We start from the raw sequence: 25,766 nt of genomic DNA on the forward strand, positions 1-25,766 counted from the left end.
GCTGTCCAGACTCATGAATGTCAAATCTGTCAAGTTACTTAGTTATACAGGATTGCTTGGGATGTATCACTATTAGTTCAGTGCACTAGGAGAGCTGGATGACGACCTATATGGCAAACTTAGATAGGTTTTCCTTCGCCCAGGGCAAAAGATTCAGTTTACTGCCCTAGTCCTGTGTCTAAATACCCCGGCCAAGGCAGAGTGGCTTCTTGGCCCGCCCCTGGCACCAAGCATTCGAAGCACATGCCCTGCTAATCAATTTGTAACGCACCTGAATGGCAAATATTTCTAGGTATTTAGTGATACATCCTAAACTCCCCTACCCCTTGTATAGCTATTTGCCATTCTGGACACTAGAAAAGTTGGATGGAAATCCCTGCGGAATGATTGAATAGGACTGATAACGTACAAATTGGATGAGGTCTGGTAAGAGATATTGGTCATAAATGATAAGTAGAAGGGCGGATAAGGTCAGATGTTTGTCAGTCGGGCAAATCCCCAACTTCAATGGGGTCCGAATGGAAAGCAGATGTAGGGGGGGGGGGAGACAAAGTGAGTATTGTTATGTTACTAAGCGGAGAAATGAGCGGGGTTACAAAGAGAAGAGGCGAGGCTCACCACTAATACCAGACTCCTTATCAAATACTCTGTTATGACAACTGCTCCAAACAATGGCCCAATGACGGGAGAAATTCAAAAAATATAGGGACGGGTTTACACATGGCCATTTTTAAAAATGTGGAAATGTATCTACCTCCCAAAACAGTTTGATCCGATCACTATTATAGCTGCGACCTTTCGCGATTAATATAATTTTCATAAAGATATAGCAGAGTGGAGTTTGTCATATTTGGTTTCCAAAACGGCAAGTAAACCTGAGTTGTTTTGGTGTGCAAAAGGAGTAAAATGACAATTTCAGCTCTGCTACATCATAAGTGGGTCATATTAGGATTTTGTTCTGATTAGGCGTGGGTTTAGCTACGATTTTAAATTCCAATCGCGTCTCGCTGCGTGTACATGACCGGATACAATGGTGTTCATGCCACTGGGAAAGACTATGTACAGTCCTTCCCAAAATCATAGCGAGTAATCGCAGCCTAATTCTCTAGACTGGAGAGGGAAGACGTAATTATAGTGGTGCGGCCAGACATCGACACGACTGCTTGACCTTTGTCCTGGAAGGAGTGTGTCAAGACTCGAATTCCCAGCAAATACCACAGGTTCAGCCATACAAAGAATCAGACAGCCCGAAAATACGGCTTTACATCTGTGGAAATACACAGAAGCAATATGGCTGCAATTATATCTCCCCAGGGGTTGTATCCCCAAACTAATAAATCCCAAATTCTTGTATTGCTGGATAATTGTGTGTATATGTTCTTCAGACACTTGGGAAAGCTGGGTGACAACTTCTGTAAGAGCTCAATAGTGACTGTACTGAACTGAGAAATGGCTGAAAAGAATAACCGCATATTGGAGATTTTCCTTTAAATTTATTTAAAGGGGCAATATCAAAATTTAGATTAGAAAAACATGGCTACTTTCTTCCAGAGTGCCACACTTGACTATGGGTCGTGTCTGGTATTGCAGCCTAGCTCCACTAAAGTGAATGGAGCCGAGCTGCAGTACCACATACAACCTGTGGACAAATGTGGCACTATTTTTGGCAGAAAGCAGCCATTTTTTTCTAATCCTGTACAACCCCTCAATAGGGATATATGTAATTTCTAGTCCCGTGTAGGGAGCTTTTACATAAGACTGGAGCTACTATTGGACTATATAATGACTTTAGTCATCACGTATCCCCAGATGTTGTGCAGCAATGATTGGTTATGTAGGATGACGAGCGATCGATGCTACAATAGGTAGTCACCGTACATTGCCCGATCATTGGCCCATGTAAGAGGGCCTGTAGGGCTAATGCATATGGGTGTATTATGGTTCTGTACAATTAAGTTGTACGCCTCCCATTGTAGTGTATCGGGCCATTCTGTACCGTTATATGCCTCCGATTTTACGTTGCGTTCTTTATAAGGTATATTTTGTTTACATCTGCTTAATCGGGTCATAGATAGACACATCATGGCCCCTTACTCACAATATTATGTGCATGGGGCGTCCAGACATGTATAAAGGATCAGACAGGTTGGATCATTACCTGTAAAATCTTTTGTTTCCCTCAGAGATAAGTGGCGCCAGAGGTGCAAAATGATCATTTTGGCGACAGCTATCTATGGCCAGCCTTAAAAATTGTATCCATTGGGAGTTCTATAGGGAAACGTATACAATGAAGACTGATTAGTGCGGTTTTCCCTTCTGCGGATACATTTACACAATTAAAGGACGCCAGTTTTGACAACTGGGATTACAAATGTGCAGATCTTCCTCTCTAGGCCTCGCTCAATTAAAGAGACGGAAACAAAGGAACAATTTTTCTGATGTAGTCTATAACTTGGGGGGTTACACGGATGAGTCAGAGGATGGCTCTTAATTACTGTCCGCGCTAATTGTGAAGTAAAACTAATCGCATCTGACAAGTCTAATAATATTATACTGTGATTATAATGAATCCACACACGCAGGTGCAGGGGAAACAGATATCCCCAGGGCGCCATGGCCTCCATTTACATCAGTCCTTGTTTGTAAGTGGCACAAGGGCATCAAACCCCAGGGTAGGGAGTGCTTCATAATAATGTATGTTGGTACCACGTTGTGTTTATTAATAGGATAATAATGATACTATAATTGAAATCGGCTTTGTTACCGCCAATATTAACCTCAGCTCTATGCCTACCACGTACAGCGTTGCATAGCATATAGGACGAAGCGTTGCCCAAATGTCTTATAATTTAAAGGTGAAATATCTCATTCATACTCTATGGGTCTTCGCATCACCTGGGCATCGCTGCTGCCCGTTAGTCCACAGAACTTGGTGGTTGTCACCTCAGCGTACAATCGCAATACAAGCGGAGGTGGAAGAAATTCCTAGGCCAGGCGATGACCACAATAATGACAAAGTCATCCCCAATTAGTTATATGGTGTGTGTAGGTATATGTATATATATATATATATATATACACACACACACACACACACATACATACACACACATACATACACACACACACATATATACATACACACACACATATATATACACAGACACACACATATACATACACATACACATATACACACCCACATATATATATTCATACACACACACACACACACACATATATTCATACACACACACACACATATATATTCATACACACACACACACATATATATTCATACACACACACACATATATATATTCATACACACACACACACACACATATATATTCATATACACACACACACACACATATATATATATATTCATATACACACACACACACATATATATATATATATTCATATACACACACACACACACATATATATATATATATATATATAAAAATTCCGTACAAATTTTACATCAGTCGAACCGCATTGTGATATCACCGTAAATCATGCTTTTCATAAACTCAGCTCTGCTGCAACAAACACACTCAGCTCTGCTGTATGCTAGAACAGATCCGAGAACAGCCTTTTATTCAAGGCGGGCACTAGGAACCCCTCACACAATACACCCGGATATTTATACAAAACACAATACAGAAATGAGCCCGTCATACCCTCCCCCAGCGGCTCATATTAACGTCCTCGCATAACCCCAGCCCAATTGTCAGTTGATCCTGAGTCACTACCTAATCTCTCAAAGTCCTGCTAAAAAAAAAAGAAACCGTGACGGCCGACACCCTCCAGCGCAGCACATATAGGATTTACAAGGAGAGCGTGACTAGTGCAACGTACACCATCCAGTATATAGCCGATATATAGACGCTGTATCCAGTCACCACCTGCAGTAATATACTTCTACACATATAACATGAGAACTACTCCTATTTATAGAGATTCAGTATCGGTCATCGCTATCTGAGGACAGGTCCAAGTATCGATTGAGACCTGTGTACGCAAAAGATTCAGATTTGAAAAGTTACGAGTGATAAATGAGCAAAAAGATACACGTATTGTTCATCGACGGCGAATCTCACTGTTCATATATAAACATTTGAAGCATATTCCCTGAATAAATGGAAGGTTATAGTTTTGCGGGAAAGTTAAATGAGCTGCAATACCAGACATGGCCAACAGACATAAGTGGCGCTGTTGTCCCGGGTACGAATAATATTGCAACTCTGTGAATGCTTTGTGCTAATAAAGCTTTATTGACGTGTAATATGTTCTCTGGCTGTAGATACTAAGGATCCTATATACAAAATGTAGCAAAGGCCTTATGCACACAGCTGTATTAGGCCAGGATCACACACGCAGTTTGGCGCAGTTTTGTGCCAAACACAGAAGTGGTCACAAAAGAAAACAGAGATGCATCAGCGTTTCTTTATACCTTTTCTTACTTTTGGATCCTCTTCTGGCTTTGGCTAAAAAAAATTGAGCTAAAAACTGCGTGTGTGTGATCCTGTCCTAAGGGTATAGTCACACAGTGCTGTTTTTAGATGCAGTTTTTTGCCAAACACAGAAGTGGTCACAAAAGAAAAGAGATGCATCAGTGTTCCTTTATACCTTTTCTTACTTTTGGATCCACTTCTAGCGTTGGCTAAAAAAAAACTGAGCTAAAAACTGCATCAAAACTGCGTGTGTGATCCTGTCGTAAGGGTATAGTCAGACAGTGCTGTTTTTAGGTGCAGTATTTGAAGCCCCAACCAGGAGTGGATTAAAGAAAAAAAGAGAAGTAGAAGCTTTCCTATATACATCTTACATTTATGATCCACTCCTGGTTGTAGCTCTTAAAACAGCATAAAAAAACCACACCAAAGCTGTACTGTGTGAATAAGGCTTTAGGGCTCTGAACAGAGATGTAATACGGCACCCAAAGCAGTCTGCGGGCCACATTGTACCTCCATATGTATTCTCGGTTACAGACTGCTTCTAGGGGAGAATACCTCCATAACAGTGTGTTGTATGGAGGCACCGCACAGCAGTAAGGACTATGTGGGCCGCAGTACTGGCCCTGTGCAGCCATACCAACGAAGAGTGTAATCTGGAGAAAACCAACAAAAAAAAAAAGGAAATTCCCCCGTTAGGGTATGTTCACACGGCAACGCAAAATACGTCTGAATTGACGGAGCTGTTTTCAGGCGGAAACAGCTACTTAATTTCAGACGTTTTTACAACTGCATGCGTTTTTCGCGGCGTCTTTTACGGACATAATTTGGAGCTGTTCTTCATTGGCGTCAATGAAAACCGGCTCCAATTACGTCCCAAGAAGTGTCCTGCACTTCTTTGACGCGGGCGTAACTTTATGCGCTGTCTTGTGACAGCGACGCGTAAAATGACAGCTCGTCTGCACAGAACATCGTAAGACCCATTTCAGGCAATGGGCAGATGTTTGCCGACGTATTGGAGCCGTCTTTTCAGACGTAATTCGAGGCGTAAAACGCCTCCATTACGTCTGAAAAGAGGTCGAGTGCACATACCCTTAGGGTCCTCTTACACGGCCCAACGTGTCCCTCCTTATGTGAATCCCTTGCCAGTCTGCAAGCCCCCTCTTTGCTGCACTCCATTGAGGAACTACCAATACCAGAACGAACGTATCAGGTGAGCACATTGTAGCTTTTGCTACCTTTTTCTATTGATTCATGTGTAAACGAGCACCGGTCAACGAGACAGATCGTTGATTGGCGCCCGTTTGCTCCTTCCACACGGAGCTATGGATGGGGACGAGCGCTCAATCCTACGATCGCTCGTCCCCATACATTTCCATCATGTCGGCAGCGCGTCCCCGTTTACACAGGGAGATGCGCTGCCGACAACGATAATATTTCATGCTGCATAAAAGATACAATCAGCCGATGATCAAGCGTTTGCCCGTTCATCGGCTAATCGTTGCCCTGTTTACACCGGGCAATGATCCGGAATGAGCCCTCTGTGAACGCTTGTTTGCCCGACAATTGGCCCGTGTAAAAGGGCCTTTACAAGTACTTTTGGTTGGAATATTAGGCATCCAGGGTGCTTTCAGGTCACACATGCCGCACAATACTGGCACATGTGGCATGGTCACAAGCTCATTATGGCAATTTAGACATAATATGACTTTACTGCCCGCTCTATCATGATCTGAGTTTACGAAGATTATAGATTTACAAATTAAGTAAGAGTAAACCACAAGAAAAGTAAGTAACAGGAGATAAAGGAGGCGGCATAGATCCCAGTGTAACTGAGCAATGTGCCGGCCACAACCTCTACATCTAGCACTATAGATCAGACCATGAACGGCATATAAACTTGCACTGTTATATTGGCCCTCTTCTATTTCTTATGTTGTTCTGTGTCAGTCTTCACTGTAGTTCTAGTATTCTATTCATGAAACAGGTAGATCAGGATGAACAGTGCATCTAGATTGGAGCGTGCTTGAGACTGTGCTGCTTGAGTAGGGCCGACGTGACCAGGCCATATAAATGATGAATACTGACAGTATTGACCTTCGCGTAAATGTTACATGCATGATGTGTTGTCAGCGACTGACGGGTATAAACACTAATCAATGCAATATCCCCGCACAATGGTAACAAGATTCTTTGGACAAGAGTAATAGGATGTTTACACAACTTAACAAACATTAATTCCTTCAGGACAGGCCTGGCCTAGCAGGCTGGTGAGCTCCGACAGTTTCAACTTACGTTCAATGAACTTCAAGGAAGTGTCAGATAAGTAAAGGAGACGGCACTTTCCAGCTTTCTAATCAATAGCACAAAACACATGGCAACCGAATCAGGGTTGCCCGACCACTGGGCATCACGTGGAGCAACTAGTGTAGACGACAAGTGGAAGGCGTAGTCACGCATTGCTGCGATACCGCTTCTTGACTCTGACTGGTTGCTATTGGCAACTGCTCCAGTGGACAGCTTAGGCTCTGTTCACATCACCTTGAGACCTATGGTTGGCGTATACTTGGGGAAATTCCTGGCGTATATGCCAAACATATCCTATGCGCGATTATCACCGGACGGAGGCAGCGTGTCCTTTTGGCATCTGTCGGGCTAGTATAATTTTTTTTTTTCTCTTTTTGCTGCATAGTAAAGCATAGTCTACTGTGCAATACTCCTGACAAATGTCTGATGGAAGAATCAGGCTGTATGTGAACGGAGCCTTAAAGGGCACTTCCATTTTTAACAATTTCACCGCTTAGATTTATATTACACTTTGAATGACTTCAGTATTTTACTTTGTTTTTAGTAATTTTGAGTTATTTTATGCCGTTTCTTACTCACATACACGTCAGCTTTCAAAATTCTGCAGGTTTCCCTAGGCAACAAAAGATTTTTTTTTCGCACCCCGCTGTCAGACATGTGACCCAACAGCTGAGCTCTGTATAACTGTCACTTCAGTTCCCACAATGCACTGCTCTCTGGTAACAGGAAATCAGCAGAATTGTGAATTTAGCTTTAGGCATGAATGGAGAGAAAACATCACACAACTTAAAATTAGTAGAGGATAAGTAATAAATATATATATATACACACACATATACGCTCTGGCCTCATGACCATGACCTTTATGCCATAAAGAAAAAAAATCTGAGTTCATGGTTTCATTTTTGAGAATCTGGTTGCCATAGGCAACAAGACCTCCCTTTCCCCTTTAGACAGTTATAATACGTAAAATCGGGTATAAGCCAAAGCGATTTACGAGCTACAACCACCATTACAGATATAATTCTGTTCACCAAGACTGAATTATCCAAAAACATGGCAGGTTTACCATTCGGGGCTCTATAAACACTGGATGACATATGCGGCAAATGACATGGCAAGTTGATTGTCTCCCAACTTTCCCTGAAACAAAAATATTTCTTAGAAACGGCTGAAAATAATTTGTAACACCTTCGCCATACCTCCCAACCGTCCCGGATTAAGCGGGACAGTCCCGGATTTCGGGTGGCGTCCCGGTGGTATGTCCCAGACTCACTGTGTATCTGCTTTCCCAGGAAGCAGATACAGCTGAACACAATGCTGAAGCAGGGAACCGTCAGCCCCCTACTTCAGCATTAGTACAGAGGACTCTCCGGGCACATCGCTACTTTAAGCGCTGAGCCCAGGGAAGCCCTTGACATCACTGTCCATATATGAACAGTGACGTCAGCGGCTCCTCCATAGCGGAATCCCCTGCCAAGGGGACATTATAGTGTATGGTGGTAGCTATAGGGGAATTATACTGTATGGGGAATCTATAGGGGCATTATACTGTATGGGGCAGCTAAGGGGCATTATAATGTATGGGTCAGCTATGGTGGCATCATGCTGTATGGGGGAAGCTATGGGGGCATAGTTTATGGGGGAATTTATAGGGGCATTATACTGTATGGGGCAGCTGTGCAGACATGCTATGGGGGCATTATACTGTGTGGGGGCAGCTATTTGGTATTATAATGTGTGGGAGGCACTATGGAAGCATGATACTGTGTGGGCTGAAGCGGGTGTGTATGGGCGGGATTAGAGGCGTGGCTTAAAAGGGAAAACATTTGCAGTTGTCCCTCTTTGCGGTACTTGAAAGTTTGGAGGTATGCTTCACTGAAGAGGACAACTCAATTTGATTACCCTTGACTTGAAAATCGAAAGATGCCATATAGATTGTGTTACTAATAGGATATAAAAACAAACGCTCACAATTGGTACACATGGCATCAACGACATTGCCAAACTGGAAGCAAAGTTGTCTCAACAGATAAAAAGACGGCACAGATGGTAGTGTCTACCACGGCCTCTGCAGCCAATGGGCCCTAGAAATAAATGTCGATGACACAGGATTTTTCATATGGTCGCAGTACGTGTCTTCAATGAATAGCACGGTATAAATAGTGAATTCTGGATGCAACCCAAATTTCATTAGCATCGTTGAAAGCACAAAACGTTTTGTCGCTCACACTACATAAACAAGAAATAGTTTGAGTATGAATAATAACTTATTTCTGGTGCAGACTCGGTTATGCACGTTTGGATTGGTCTAGCCTGGACGACTCGGTTTTAGATTGTAGGTACCCCTGCCAGAAGTTGATCACATGGGATCTCATCTCACTGCTGTTAGCAGCAGGGAATCTCTTTTCTGAAGATTGCTTTCACAGCAATGCAGTAAAGCGTAATGGACTGCCCTTTAAAATCAATGGATCATAATTGAATATTATCTAAACTAATAGAGAATCCCTCCCACATTTAGCTAAACATTCTGATCCCCTCGCTAATACGACAACTTAAAAAGAACAAAAATATATTTTGTTAGGGTGCACACGTAGCAAAAGAAAATCGCTTGATCAACTCTCATCTACATGGCTGGTACTGTATTCCGCTACAGATTTTTTGTCCACAAAATCCAGATAGAAAACCTGCAGCATTTCCGCTACGTGTGCACTTAAAGAAACAGTATCAGCTATTTTCTGTTAACATGCATAATGTGACACGCACGGTATCTTATGGTAAAATAATATTTTTTGGGTGGAATTGTCGCACCGGCTCCTATGTAAAACTACTGCATTCAAAAGTAAAACGTAGAATTGCAAATTAAAAAAATGAAATAAATAAAAAAATCGGAATGCGCTAGTCACAAGGTTTTTTTAATGTGCATTTTATCTTGTTTTACGTAATTCCCTGTCTAAAACATCCCAATGACTTCAATGGAAAAACGCGCAACTACGGCACAGTTTTTTTTACAAGTGTGTAACTACATTTAGCGTTGTGTGAAAAAGCATAAAGTCATGCCAATTTTTGCCACATTTTACGTGTCCTTTATCTTATTGAATTCAATCGGAGACTTAAAAACACATGAAAATAATGTGTCAAAAACACCAAAATACACATAAACAGGTTAAAAAAAAAAAGCATGTGTTTAACGGGGATTACGCATTATTTTTTTCAGCCTACAAATGACTGTGTAAACATACCCTAATAGGATTAAAAGAAGCGCTCCCCCAGCTATTCAGGATGTATACTTCACCTCCATATTACACCGCCTTTAATATATATACATTTCAGCCGCTGCCCTTTAATGTCTGGTGTACAGGCTGGTCTCGGAGTTAATATCTGCTGCACTTTGACTCTTCATACTACTGATCTCTGAGTAAATAACATTAGAAGGACGTATCTGGCAGCACAGGAAGTAGCGCCGTCCTACCCAGAAAGAAAAGCCAGCGCACAACAGCATTTTCCCTTTAGCACAAAGCTGTCTTTGGCTATAAATTAGAGCAATGAGAGCGTGACCTCAGGAAGCAGGATATCGCTGGAAGATGACAGCATGAATCCAGACATTCGGACAAATTCATTATCTAAATGTCTCCAGGCCAGAGGTTATCTTTTTACAAGCCAGATTTTTTTTTAAATATACCTCTTATAAAAGGGGAAAATACGAACTTACGTTTTGTGGATCATTTCTTGCTGGGAGAAATTCTGTTCTGATCTCTGTGATTTCATGGTCATACGGCCATTATCATAACTACAGCTGGTGATAGATATGAGAATCATTGATGACGTACGTTAACGATAATCTATAAGTCTATGGAACGAACCCGACAGATGGAAATACGTTGTATCGGTCAGAATGATTATTTACGTTTACCGCCTGTGCCGCTGAACGACGAAGATCAGCAATATACCGTAGCCAATAATTATTACTATTGGTTTGACGCGAGTGAATTGTAATGACAGTCCGTTTATATTGGTCAACTAAGTAGCCCCAATGAAATGGTCGCTAGTCGGCAGCACATCTGTGCTGCCGACATTATGGAAATGAATAGGGACAAGCGATCGTAGTAATGATTGCTCGTCCCCATACATAACCGATCACTGGTCCTGAAAGGAGCAAACAAGCGCCGATCAACAAGATGTCTCGTCAATTGGTGCTGGTTTTTACAGCCTATATTGGGCCGTGTATCCCACCCTAAGGATATGATCACACGGCCTATTTTTGGCCATTTTTCGGGCCATAAACGGCCAAAAAAACCGAAGCAGAACGCCTCCGAATATCTGCCCATTGTCACTTCTTCTGGTGTTTTTTGAGCTGTTTTTCATAGACTATGCAAAAACAGTCACTAAAAACGCAGCGAAAAACGCAACTTTGAATTTAAAAAAAGTCTGAAAATCAGGAGCCGTTTTCCCTTGAAAACAGCTCCGTATTTTCAGACATTTTTTGTTTTGTGTGTGCACATACCCTTAGGCTATGTTCACACTGAGTTTTTTGCAGGCGGAATTTGTGCCTCAAAATTCTGTTTGGAAGTTTGAGGCAGATTTTCCTCTCCCTGCACGCCGATTTTTGCGGCGCTCTTCGCAGCGTTTTTCGCCCGCGGCCATTGAGCGCCGCGGGCATAAAACGCAGCGAAATACGCTTTCTCTGCCTCCCATTGATGTCAATGGGAGATCAGAGGCGTAAACGCCCGAAGATGGGGCATGTCCCTTCTTTCTCCCGCGAGACGGTTTTACCGATCGCGGGAAAAAGACTCCTCCATTTTTGACAAGTTTTGCGGCACGGTTTCTGCGTCAAAAAACTCTGTGTGAACACAGCCTTACTCCTTTCGCCCCATTAAAATCTCATGCACACTGCGTGCATATGGAGCTTGTTCAGCATAGCAAGTGTATGTCCACCTTTAAGCTGATCATACACAGTAGATAAAAGTTAGCCGAGCCAGCAGATTTTGGCATGATAGGCCGACGATCTATAGTTTAGGGTGCGAATTTCAATATACCCGATTCTTTGTTCCTGCAGAAGGATTTGGAAGAAGCTTAATGTCCCTATCTGCATTGAAATAAGTGTGCACGCTTGGCCAGCCAGCTTTAATGTTGACGTACAAAGCTGAAATATCCTATCATTGCATGAAGCAGATAATGGTAGACGGGATTCATAACAAGGACCATAATAATTTGCAGGTGGTCAGACAGTACAATGGTCTGGTCAGTCAGTGACTATCTGTACCCCGACTCAATAAGACAGCAATTTAGGAGCTGTGCCAATTCCACCCCTTGCTATGTCATACCCTGTACATGTTTTTGGGTACAGGTTTTAAGGCTTCCATAAGACAATTGAAGATGCGACAAAGAAAAATGGAGACTATCCTCCAAGGACAACCAACAGTCAGAGACCCCTATGAGTTTCCTTGTCTTGGACCAGGATTTCGGTCTATACGAGGGAGTCGCTGACACAAACCTAGAGCTCTTGAACTATCCAGATGGTCAGACATGCCCGTACACAGTAGCATTTTTTTTAATGCAGTCGTGTATTGGCACTGGTATACGTTGCCTATCTTGCACACTTAGGGCAAAGAAAGGCACCTATAGTGTCCGTATGCCTCAGATTTCATACAAAGGCAAACAGTGGGTTTTCTGTGAGAGTCCTGGCATGCTCTATAGGATGGAGAATTATGGAAATATCTCTCGATAGAAGGTGCTATATAATTCCACATGCATCGGCGCACACACAAAGTGCCTATAGATCCGTAGTGACTCCATGTGTGGCTGGCCGTACAGGCTCCGTGTTCAAGAGGCCTACGTTTTTGTTTAGCCAATCCTGTTTTGTACTAAGTGGAGATGAGCAGCGCCAAAAAAATATCTGGTATTAACCCCTTCTTCCCTTAATAGAAGTAACATGGACATACGTCTAGGCAAAGCTTAGAATGGCTATACGGATGAAAGGATAAAAGGAATAGGGGAGTTGATAAGACCAGAACAACTTACACTGGCCAGAGCTGTAAGAAATTATTACGTAACTTTAACAATCCAATCGTTTTACAATCACTTTACTTCTATGCCGCAGTAATTTGCTGGGTTATATAACTTGTACCGCCTGTTCTGGTCATATCTACCAGCGCCTGCTTTTAATGCTCATCTAGATAAGAACAGAAGGTCAGAGGCCAAACCATGCAGAGATTCCTGTGTTATCTGTGCCTGGGAGGGGAAGATCCCGCATTACAAAGGAAGGAAGGTGGTGGTAATGGTGGGAGGAAGGAGGAGGGTGAATTACTGTGTAGAAATGGACATGTGGCTTGGTGACACCTTAAAGTACAAATTTTCTATCCTGTGCACGGAAAATACCAACCTCTGACCCTGCTCTCTCTCGGGTCTGTGTGTACTGTGCTAATCACTGCTAATCCTATCAAAAAGGTCACATGCTACAACTCCACCACCAGACAACTGAACAAGCTACATACATCCAGCTTATATTCTGTGTATAGCGCAAGGGAGCCCCGGAGAGGGGATCCCAATATGACCACTTAAGGGGTTCTCTAGTTTAGGCTGTGTTCACATCAGCGTTGTGTTCCATTAAGGGGATCCATTGGAGCTCTCCTTCGGGGGAACCCCTCAACGGAAAGGCAAACGGAAACCACAGCTTCCGTTCGCATGACCATTGATCTCAATGGTGACGAAAACTTTGCTAATGGTTTCCGTTTGTCACCGTTGTGAAAGGGTTCCGTTGTTTTGACGGAATCAATAGCGCAGTCGACTGCTGCCATGATAATAATGCATGGGGACGAACGATCGGTGTAACAGCCGCTCGTCCCCATACATAGCTCCTTGTGACAGGAGCAAACAAGCGCCGATCAACGGGATGTCTCGTTGATCGACCAAAATCGGCCGGTGTAATAGGGCCTTAACTTCCGGGTTTCCCCACAGATTACAGCGGATCGTTCGAATGCAAGAGGTAATCGCCACGTGTAATAAGGTGCAACAATGGAACGGCAAATGATACATTTTGGGTTTCATGGATCGGCCACATCTACCTGTGTGCAAGATTATTATTTGTCGCCACCACATCCCCTCATCTAATCAGAAATCTTCCACTCACTAGCAGATCACAGATGAGGTGTGGTTTTTGTTGGAGTTTGGTTTTGTTACAAGCAATGACCACAGTGACGACTAAACAGTGAAAATCTTTGTTGATTATTGTTACGTATAATGGAACGTTTTTCGAATGCAAACTACTCCTTAGATCATCGCTTGTTCATGAACGAATATCTGCCCATTTAATAGGACGCTTTTTGTCAAGGGACCCTTCTAACGAGTAGGGATTGTCCAAGGTGGCACCATAGATGGAGATAACTTGCCCTTGGAATATCAACCGCAACATCTATTGTAGTGAACCAATATGGTGGAGATTAGTTTCAAATTGATCAAACCTGCTTAAAATTAAAGCTGGCCACACACGTTAGATCGTTCAGCCGACAGCTATTCCTCCCGACTCCCCGATACACATGCACGCTCAGATCAGCAGAGCGTGCACATGTTTTCAATAGGGAGAAAGCCGCTACCAGACTCCTCTGGAGGTGGCTTATCTCCTTACAAACAAATTGAAATTCAACATGCCCGGCCCTTCTCTCCCCCGACATCTGCCATTGCAGAGGAGTCAGGACGCCACCATACACAATACATAGTCGGCCGGTCCCACCAAAATCTTGTGTCTCAAGTGTGGTTGCTTTATTGTTAATCATCCAAGAAGGTCGATAGTAATTGTAAAACATGTCAGAATGATGGGGGACCTATTGGATATATAATGAGTTGTAATGAAGGTGGTCCTATGGCCTACAAGAAATGGTGGTAGCCATTTCTTGGCCTGAAATATAAATTTAAAGTCCATTCATTAAGTACGGACGTTGATGAGACATAGGGCATAAAGGGCTAACCACAGGTTTAGTGAAGCAACGCCACCTACCTAGTTAGTGTGAATGTCTATATACAACCTCTTCTAACTACAGACAAAGTCCTTTACCAACATACCAGCAGGAAAGGTCTGAGAGAGGAGCACGAATATACACATGGCCGTATTACAGATTTCTATTGTGCAGATCCGTAACTGGGCGCCAAGTGAAATCTTTGGACCCATACTGTACATCTGATAGCATGCGGAAGCACACAGAGGTTATTTTTTTACAGATTAATACAGATTCCATTGCATGCAGTAATACAAAGTTATCCTCCCCATTGCTGCTATGGGAGAGTACGGGGCCTCACATATGTTCCATACGGCATCAGACTGAACCATAGGGACGTCGTCTGGCACCGTTAAGGCTTTGCGGGGTGCATAAATCCTTAAGACTAGTTTCAGACATGTGTAGTGCACCCATATTTAGCAGTCTGTATTATGGATATAACACCAAGACCCTCTACTAAACAAAAATTAGAGATCGCCATAGGGTTCCATGGTGCTGTATATTCGGTTCAGTAGAACCGAAGGGGGACTGGGTTTTGGGTTCATAATTTGGACTCTTAAAAATACAGGTGCAATGTTATTTTTTATATATACACTATTGGTCAGCGGGTTATGGATTGAAAAACGGAGATCTAAAAGTCATTAGTGAAAAGCCACTCTGCCTCCTGCAATCCGGGCCTCTTTTTTTCTCTCTGGCTTCCTTCATCTATTTTTAGGCAGATATTAATATCATCTGGCTAAGTTGTTTATTATGAATGTTCAGAGATGAGATACAGTTTTGCTGCCTTGGAGACAATTGTATCTAGAAGTGAACGCTGTTGTAACTGTGGGCAACAAGAATAAAACAACTCTTTGCATTAATGGCAATTCATAGCTCAAAACACACAAGAATGTAAAAACAACAAGTTAATGGGCAATATCAAGAAGCAACCAATAAAATACTGTCACCTGAAGGTGGAGCTTCCATGCATTCTTAGATATTAGTCAGTGACTATCTAGTGTTTTGAGTCACGTTAGGGGAGATTTATAAAGACTGGTCACATCCTCCGCTCTCCCTCTGCTCCAGTGACCAATCAGCTTGAAACTTTTATATTTCATCTAACTTAGAAAAATTAAATCTTGAACCTGATTGGTTGCGATGGGTATTACCAACGCTTTTATACAGGTAGGGGAACTCTGTGGCAAGCATTAAATTTCCCTGCAGCGCCACCACAGGAAAAATGAAGAATTACACAGTTTCCATTTAAATCTATGTGCGGTCCTTGTAATACATGGATATGCTCGGTCCTCCAGAGAGGAAGAAACAACACCCTTTGTAGGTGCTTTCTGCTCCAGCTTTTAGACCAGGGTAATGACGCCCCCTCTATTACCTCCAATTTTTCCAGTAGGTTATTTGGAAATGGGTATTCCAAACCAGACAACGCCTAATGGTTTCCATCGTAGTTCCCAACATCTAAATCTCAATTTATAGGACATATTAAGCTCCACCCCAATATGCATAGGAATGCCCAAAAAACCTCCCACCTTTGGGCACATATTCATAAATCTACTCCCTTTAAGGTCTATTTTGCGGGACAATCCTACAAAAAACAGGGAGGTATGCTCACAGGGATTACCAAAAAGTATTCCCAGGCTCCCGAATGTCAGTGATCTCGAAGCGGGACGTGTATCTGAGTTTAGGGAACGATTATATATATATATATATATATATATATATATTATTTTTTTTAAGACTTAAGTGGTATTGCACTGGTCGATTATCGGACAGACGTCTTTGCCAATAATTGCCCAGTGTAAACAGGCCAACGATCAGCAGATGAGCGAGCAAACACTCAATCATCTGCTGGTCGTATAGTTTTAAAAAAGTGAAATATTATCTTTGTTGGCAGCACATTTCCCCGGGGAGACGCGCTGCCGACATGATAATAATGGATGGGGACGAGTGATCGGAGTAATGACCGCTCGTCCCCATCTATAGCTCCGTGTGGCAGGAGTAAACGAGCGCCGATCAACGATGTCTCATTGATCGGCGCTCGCTGCACCGGCTGACTGTCGGCTGGTGTAAAAGGCCCTTTAGCTTGCACTATTAGGGAGGAAGGAAACAGCAAAAAAATATGCGCGTCTCTACCCACCGCAAAATGTTAATATAGTTAGTGATCTTTGGTTGCTTTTTTACTAGATACAAATAAAGCCAGCAGAATATTTTACAAGGAAGCAGAAATAATGGTCGGTGACATGTAATTTACGCACCGCACTATTTTCAAGAATCACTCCAGGGATATCCTGCAAAATACCTGAATGTACATGTGCTAAATGCCCCGGGACTACTGTAAACCGAAAAGTGTTCCAAAATAGGTTAATTCATGTAATATGTGGTATATTCCCCTCCTACGCGTTTATGTAGAAGCGCTTTTTATGTCAGTTCTTAGAAAACAAGGAACATTCCAGTCATACTTCCAAACACGTGCATGCACACCGTATGTCACACATATGTCATCTCTAGAAGGTTTGCAGGCTTGGAGAGCAGTCCACAAAAACAGCTTGGGACTATTATACTCCGAAACGTATTTAAAAAATGGACGCAAAACCTAACTGCTATCATTTCTCCATTGTTTTCTGTTATCAGCCATTTCACGTTGGATAGACTTTGGACTGTAATGTTCTTTAAAAGGATGGCGGACAAGTCCAAAATAGTCCCACTCTAATAATCACTACTTACTGGAGTATCGCCATAAACATTTTCATATGTAATGTATTAAAGGGGTTGTATCAGAATCGACAATTATCGCCTATACACGGGATAGGTGATTGTTTAATTCCCATAGACTATGAATGGAAGAGCAGCAGGACGCATAATCGACCGCCATTCTATTCAAAGTCCTCCTAACTGTGGTCGAACAGTGGGGAGAACAGAGGGTTTGGGACCCCCTCTCGCCAATCTGTGGGCGTCCTAGTAGTGGGGCTCTGAGCGATCAGACAATGATCACCTATTCTGTGGAAATACCCCTTTAAAAGGAAGACTCCAGGCAAAACAAAGTGTTACACCTAGTGCGGGGCATGAGGAGGTAGTGCATAACAAAAAATATTACTTTTACTCGGAGTGTCCCTTTAATACATATACAAGTAGGAGCATGCTTTAAGAAAAGAGGTGGCCATGCTAGTTCACCCTACACACCTACGCATCCCTGGAGAAGAGGGTCTAAATATTGCTGCTCCCACCCCTTTAAGGAGATAAGTGTGACACATCCTTGGGTTGGTTCCCAATTCCCTTTATTTGTTAATGCTGTGGAGAAGGGGAGTCCTATACTGTTGTGATAAAGGCATGGGGCTAATCTCAGTGGGAGACCCCCAGCAGTCGCAGAGACTACCCCTATGTTCCCTCCAACATTTCCTATAGACTCTTCTTGCAGGCCTTCATCAAGCTGCACAACAATGGATATACTGGTGGAAATGGTATTCCTGCAGCATTTCTTCCCAAGTGGCACACTACACAACATTTGTGTTGCCAGCAATTTTCAATGAGATGATAAACCGTTTTGTTTTTTTTGAGGATTTATTCACAGTGACAGTCGGAGAACGCCTCAGGTTCCCTCACACCTTTTGTCTTGCATTTCCTTTCTTCCATACTTAGCAAGGCCATATGGACGTACATACATACACATACATATATATACACATACATACACACACATATATATACACATACACACATACATACATACACTGTTGAAAATGATACAGGATATCTTGGTGCCGCATACATACAGAACAATAACATGAATTAACCACTAAAATCCTGGAGTCTGAAGTATGGCTGGGATTTTCTTTGTATCTCCTTGAACATAAATACACATGAAAACAAACACTTTCCAAGAATGCAAAAGCCCATTGTTGGAAAACACATGCCCCATACTAAACACCCACCCACAGACAAGTGTACAGAAAGTGGCGGGGGAGGTGTCATTGAGTCCAGTGTGTCCCCTCTGATCTCTTGGCTCCTCTGTGTACAGACAGTGGGGGGCCAATAAATACTAGTGTTTATATGGTGCTGGAAAAGCCCTGCCCCTCCTCCCTAGGCCGACAGATAGAGAGATGAGATAAAGACACAAAGGTAAACCACTTGTTTAATCTCCGCCACCCTGAAAGGTAGGTGCTACCCAACCCCCCACCAGCATACACACAACTGCCCAAAACAGACCATCCACTGCTCCAATCTAGTTGATAAGCAATTTCCTACATAGCCACAAAAACTCATAATATACACGCAGTGCAGTCTATACAAAGCCGGGGAGCTACATGAAGTTTAAAGTTGCCCATACACATAAGTTAGTTTTTAGCAAAATTATTGTTTTCCCGACACCGATATTCCCGGACACGTGCCTCAGTAGATCAGTCGGAAACGAGGGAGGTAAGTGGCTACCAGATACATCTTGTGTCGCTTATCTCTAGGGGAAACAAAGGATCAGATGGATCAAATCCAAACTAGTCGACCCTTGTTTCCTCTGATGGGATAGTCTAGCTATCCCCATATACGTTCCCCTATAGTAGTCAATAAAAAGTGATTCTCTACAGTCCCGTTACAATATCAATAGACATCTATAGAAGTCTTCCATGTTACCACAGTGTCGGATAGCAAAAACATTCCAGTGACCCAAAATTTTTGTGGGCACATTGGGTTGAAAACACATAATTCAATGTATTCCTGAGGGACAAAACTGTCGAACAGAAGTTTTTGTGAACCCCTAGCCTAGCCCCACATTGTATATATTTTTTTTTACATGGAATCGGCAGATAAAATAAATACAAATCGTATAAATGGTGTATACATTTTTCCTATTGTAATCAATGGTGAAATACATAACGTATATTAGAAAATCATCATCAGGTGCAAACAATATGGATCCAATATGATTATTATTTTTTTAAGATACTTAAAAATAGTTTCCGTATAAAATGTCAAAGGACAACCAGGTATGAACCAAAACACATTTTGTAAAGCGACTCAATTTATTTTGTCAGCCACACACCATTTACACATTGGGTCCCCAAAAAATATAAGCCTCCAGGAGTGAACGAGTTAAGCCCGCGGCCACAATATAAGCTCATCCTCCAAATAGGATTACTGAAGAGAAATATCTTCACTTCCTCCTGAGCTGGAGTGAGGGATCCTCATTAAAGTGAATTTTATCCAGGCCCAAAGAGAGAATGGGAACACTTATACAAGAGGAAGAATTGTGCTATCATCTAAAACCCTGGGCTACGAGCCTGTTTGGTGAGGCTGAGAATGTCTTTTATTTCTTTCTAGCATAATGGCCCTATTGTGAAGAACGACCAGGAAAAGTGCTATCGTACTGTAGACGAGAGAGATACTACAATAGCGTTTGAGGAGGGGGGTGAACTTGTGTTTGGAAAGGACTAAATAACCAAGAATTTCGACAAAGAAACACCACAAAAAAGGATTCTAAGATTACAAAAACACACATCAAGTACTTATTGTTGCCCTAAAGCGGACCCACAGTACTATACTGTCTACAATATAATAAAGAGATACAAAACATATATAGGTCGGTCATTGTGGACCGGATAACTTTATGACCCCTACGTCAACATAAATAAGCATATAACCAACAACGACTATGTAAAATGCATATAAAAAGGTACAATAACACCAGGCCTGTAAAGAAAGAGCCATTCAATCTATATTGATTTTTCAGTCTATTGTAAAATATTACGAATTAATCCACCACAGCAGTATTTTCCAATTGCCTACGGAAAGCACCAAAAATATTCAAAAAATAAATAACTAAAAATATATATATACATACATATATACATACATACATACATACATACATACATACATACATACATACATATACACACACACACACTTTATGTATACAATATATATGGCAAAATAAAGCATTTTAGAGCCAGTGAAACAGCCTTCATCCCATGTTTAAGGATCTAGGTCAAGCTTAATAGGAAGAGAATCTATTTTTTTTTTCAACCTACGTACAATGGTTGGAATGGCTCCAGTGCTGGTTCCGGATTGGAGTCCCGTAAGGATGAATTGCCCCAATTCCTTTATCCGGCATGATACAGGCCCTGTTCTGTGCATAGAAATCCATCATGTGATAGTGCGTTGGGCTGGTACCCAACCCTGGTACATCCACGTTTTCATACATTGTAAATAAAGCCACCGGAAGACCATAAATGATTATAAAAAGGTCTAAAATCTTTTTTTTGTTTGAAAAACAAAAAAACAAACCATACAGTATGTATTTATAGGATCAAGAGGATTTTTAGGAGAAATCTCAGTAGGATTTCTCAAACCAGTGGGAAGAGTAGGGTTGAGCTTTTGCAGACAGATCCAGAGGTAATATCTGATAGGAGATTCCTTTAACTCTGTGCATGGATTCCATCAAATGGTTGGAGAGGGGGGAGGGACATAGTGCAAAGTTTAAAACCCAAACCCCTGGAGACGAAGGTAGACCGTCCTGTATACAACCTTCTCTGGTTTCCTATTATAAAATTCCCTTTACCCAGTTTCCTATGAGATTTCAGTGTATCCGCTGGTAGAACCTCTTATATCAGTGCTTGATGGCTCGAAATCCTCGGAAATCCTTCAGAGCTGGGAATCTACTCCATTAGCAGGAAAAGGAGGGGAAGGTCAATTAGGGAGAGTGGTTGTGGATTAAAAGGGTTGCCTGGCATGGTCAGCTAGCGTCTAAATAGAAAGTCTTAAATAAGGAAAATCTCTTTAGATCAAATGGGTGTCCTAATTCTTCTGTAAGATGCAGTCCTCAAAGAAGAGCGAGATTACATATGGACTTCGGGCTAACCAACGTTATGGGAGATGCCGACTTCAGATACAGGTTCCTATAGTTAAACGCTCAAGAATCTCCTTGTGATGCCTTCTTTATTTAAAGCACACCGGCCGTGGGAGAAGGGGAAAAACTCGATAGGTTCAATCCTTGATGTAAATACAAGGTTCCGGCTTCCAGGATTAAATCGTAAGTCACATCTTCAAATACAGAGCCTAGCAGGATAATGAAAACCTACTAGTATTCTCCAGATCGGAAGTCGGAGCCCGGTTGTAGGAACTCTCAATGATACAGAATGGAGGAAGGTAACTGATGTTAGGTGAACCAGGTCCTGTAGTATGGGGAGATCCCGGATAAAGAAGTCAGGCTGAATGCCGAATTCCAGATATAAAACGGGGGATCCTGGATCTCATTTGGGAATGTCAATGAGTGATCGGTGGTATCCCTGGTTTCTCTAGAGGTTCCTGGGAGTGCAGATCCTGCGGTTTCTCCTGTAGTACAGGGGATTCCTGTCTCTGGGATTGTAGTGTCACATATGCACACTGCTCAGTGCTGCAGACTTCACCGCTGTCTCTTCCCCCCTCCCTTTTCCATTCTGATGGACTGAAGGCAGCTGAGCCCTGGAAGTCAACACCCCCCCCCCCCCCCACTAACTCTTAACCTATTCCCTGCCTGTAGTGACACACCAGTCAGTCCCAACAAAGGACTGCCCTTCCAAAATCCCAACCTCATGTGTATTGTTTAGTTGCAAGCAATGATCTAAATGCCTTTCCATCACTACCCCCTCCATTTGCCTAATATCATGCATATGACCTCTCCCTGAACCGCTGTCCTCACCTCCAAACGACCCAACCAGCTTCTTCTCCCAGCTCGTGACGTCACAGACTTTCCCACCCCCCTACTGCATATTTTGAAATGGACTGACCACTCCTTTCCGTGACCCCTCTGCACTCTTCACTACTAGGATATTAGTCTGGGATACATCACATTACTGGTCTTGTCAATTATACACACACAATTCACAGACTTCAGCAAATCAGAGAGATAAGAACATGTCATTATACAAGGCACAGATTGTAAGCTCTGCAGACAAGGCATGCCTTTCTACGCACACAATATTATTTAGTCAGCGAAGACATCAATAAAGTACTCAGATCAACTCACAATTTAGATATGGAGAGATAATTTGCATACCGTTCCCATGGAGCATTGCCTGTAAGATTTCCTACACCAGCTGGATCTCCACAAGGAGAACCAGTACCTTACCAGTGCCTTTACGGTCAACATGGAAACCTCAAAAATTGCTAAATAATGCACCTAAAGTATCTTCTAGCAACATTAAGACCTGAGCTACATGGGTCATTCCCAGCAGTATGATCCTCTCACTAATATTGCAAAGTGGATCAAGGTTTCTGCTCAGTAGCATGGCTCTGCTACACAGAGCAAATCAGGGTTTTTTTTTTGTTTTTTTTGTAGTTTATTTAATAAATAAATCCTTGATAATAATACAAACCGTATGAACAATGAAAACTACAGATTTACTTTGCTATTAAAAGTGGATATGCTGGAGAGCGCTGGAGGACCTGTCCTGTACTACACAGGCAACCAATTCATATGACCTGGCACTGTGTAATGCTCGTTTCCCTCTGTGGAGCTGCAGAGAAATTGAACAATTATTGCCAAGTTTCCTAACAGATTACCGGTGATCTCTGGGGGTTCCAGCAGGGAGACCCTTTCTGATCAGCTTATTGTCAAGGGACCCTTCTAAGAAGTAGAGATTGTCCAAAGTGGGAAAACCCCTTTAAGCAGCATGATTATGATCCTATTTTATGGCTAACAAACTGCATGAAGGCGAACGTGTCTGGGACTGAAGGGCCAGTACTCGTTTTGATTGGCTTTATAAAAGTATGCACAAATTAAATGAAATTGTCAATTTACTTTGATTCAAGTGCCAGTGAACATCAGATTACATAAAAACAGCCGTAGATAAAGATTTGTACACCAGAAGACGAGCGTTCCAATTTTCTTTTTGGAGATCAGAACACTTCTAGGAAAAAGGAACATACACGGACAGATGTGTACCACAATATCAACAATTTTAAAATGATTTAAAGTGTGAGAAATGTCTATTGCCCCCCTATTTTTCCTAGACAATAGTAAAGGAAGTGCTATAATTGTAGCTTTAACCCCAAACAACCAAGAAACAGAAGTGTACCAACCAATGGAGCAGATTTCTGTAGGTCGGGTCCAGTTGTTCTTTGTACTATAGATGTGACAATTATCATCAATGATCTTAAAGTCATTAGGATTATTAGTGATAATCACTACATCTATTACCAGCTTAAATGTGGCCATACACATTAATGGACGTCGGCCTACCCGCCGATTGAAGACGTAAAGCGGTGTCCCAACTTACCCCTGACAGCATGCGTGTGTATGGGGAGTCGGGAGAAATAGCTGTCGGATGAATGATCTTTCGGCCAACAGCTATCTGCAATGTATGGCCATCGTAAGTAGTTTTTATTGTCTTAAAGTTGATATAGACACACACACACATATATATATATTTATTTATTTTTTTAAAGAGTCCACCATAAATCATAAGAATTAACGATAATGGTCAAAATAATGTGTACCAAGCAAAATCCTTTAAACTTTTACTGTAGTTGTCTTCATGATTTTAGGAGTTGTTGACCGTATTCATGTAATTGTTATGTGGGGAAACACAAAGATTTTACCGTGGAGAACATTGTCATGGAGTCAAAATTCAAATATGTTCGAAATAGTTTTTATGTTTACAAATAATCTTTTTGTTTATGGAACAATTGGTTATTGTTAGATAATCCAAACAATATCAGGCCATGTATCCATTAAAATCACCAGTGTCACATTTTTGGCCGGCTTAAGGAGCAGAATTTATTGTTTGTTAGTTTATCTGTTTACATTGTTCTCCAAGATTGTATTCCCCTGAGAAACGTTCTGAAGATGCATCAATAAACAAGAGCTGTATTTATATAGATGTATGATTACACATACAAACAATGTCCAGAACATTCAAGCAAGTAACTAAACTTTCAGAAAACATCTGACATGTCATAGTGACATGTCAGAAGTTTTGATAGGGGGGGGTCCGAGCACTGAGATCCCCACCAATTACTAAAACTAAGCGGTAGAAGCGATCGGATGAGGGCTGATCCGCTTTTCTCGCAAAGCCGATCAAAAACCAAGAAGCCGCTACGTTTTAGCGATCAGTAGGGTCTCAGTGCTCAAGCCCCACTGATCAAAACTTCTGACATGTCACTTTTCTGAAAGTTTAGTTACTCTTTAAAGAACTCCGGCTGGAATATGGATCCTCCTTTTTTTTTTTGTCGTAGTTTTTCTTTTAGTTAGAGGAACGCTCCAGACAAAACGGATACTGTGTTATGACTACTGCAAGGACTGAGAGGGCGATGCATGGCACAAGGACTCAAACAACACCAGAGAGATAATCTATGTGTCATGCCCGCCTTCTCAGGCCCTGCACTAAGCATAAAACAGTGCATTAGTTTTGCCCAGATTGTTTTCCTTAAGGGTAATAAAGGCAAGTTCTACCACGAACACTTCCTAAATTGTCGGCGCAGGTAAATAAACGGGGTGTCCAATCTCCCCTTTAGAACATAGAAAACAAATAATTACTTTACCGCTCGAGCGGTAAAGTATTTTTTTTTTCTATGTTACGTAAGGGTTAGTTCACACAGGTAGAATCTTCCCGCAAGACATATCTGCACCAAAATAGTGCGCATTATGGAGCGGATTTGCCATAAACAGTGCAGATTTTCATTGAAGCAGAAAACATTTTTTAACAACTTTAAAATCCGCAATTGCAGATTTTACTGCGGATCCACGTGTAATCCAAAGCACATTGCTTGCAAATTTGTTTGCAGTTTTTTACATGCCCCTTGAAGTCAATGGAGAAAATCCATCATAAATCCGTGCTCAATCAGAAATTGACATGTTGCGGATTTAAAAATCTGCACCGCAGATCACTTTCCGTGCAGAAAAATGCTGCAGCCTGTGGATGAGATTTGTTATCCACAGGAAAAATCTGCAGCATTGTGGAGTTAAAGGGTGACTGCACTTTCAAACTTTTGATATGTTATAGAGACATATGAAAAGTTTGGATCGGTGGGGGTCCGGGTGCCG

General features: G+C 42.0%; 1 protein-coding gene across 5 annotated transcripts in view; it reads right to left on the reverse strand.

The window, feature by feature from the left end:
• The window catches only part of RARA (retinoic acid receptor alpha), a 117,513-nt gene that overhangs the window by 20,503 nt on the left and 71,244 nt on the right, over positions 1-25,766 (reverse strand). The window contains exon 1 of one of the 5 annotated variants that reach the window (XM_075845948.1): positions 20,777-22,142. The exons of 2 other annotated variants lie outside the window; for them this stretch is intronic. In XM_075845948.1, the coding sequence (XP_075702063.1) occupies positions 20,777-20,945 (169 nt within the window). In that variant the 5' untranslated portion in view covers positions 20,946-22,142. Of the gene's footprint in view, positions 1-7,346; positions 7,436-10,009; positions 10,079-20,776; positions 22,143-25,766 lie in introns of those variants that run through there. 2 more of the 5 variants (XM_075845950.1, XM_075845949.1) reach the window with 2 other exon arrangements.

Source organism: Rhinoderma darwinii, chromosome 13 (assembly GCF_050947455.1).
Source record: "Rhinoderma darwinii isolate aRhiDar2 chromosome 13, aRhiDar2.hap1, whole genome shotgun sequence".
Taxonomy (NCBI): domain Eukaryota; kingdom Metazoa; phylum Chordata; class Amphibia; order Anura; family Rhinodermatidae; genus Rhinoderma; species Rhinoderma darwinii.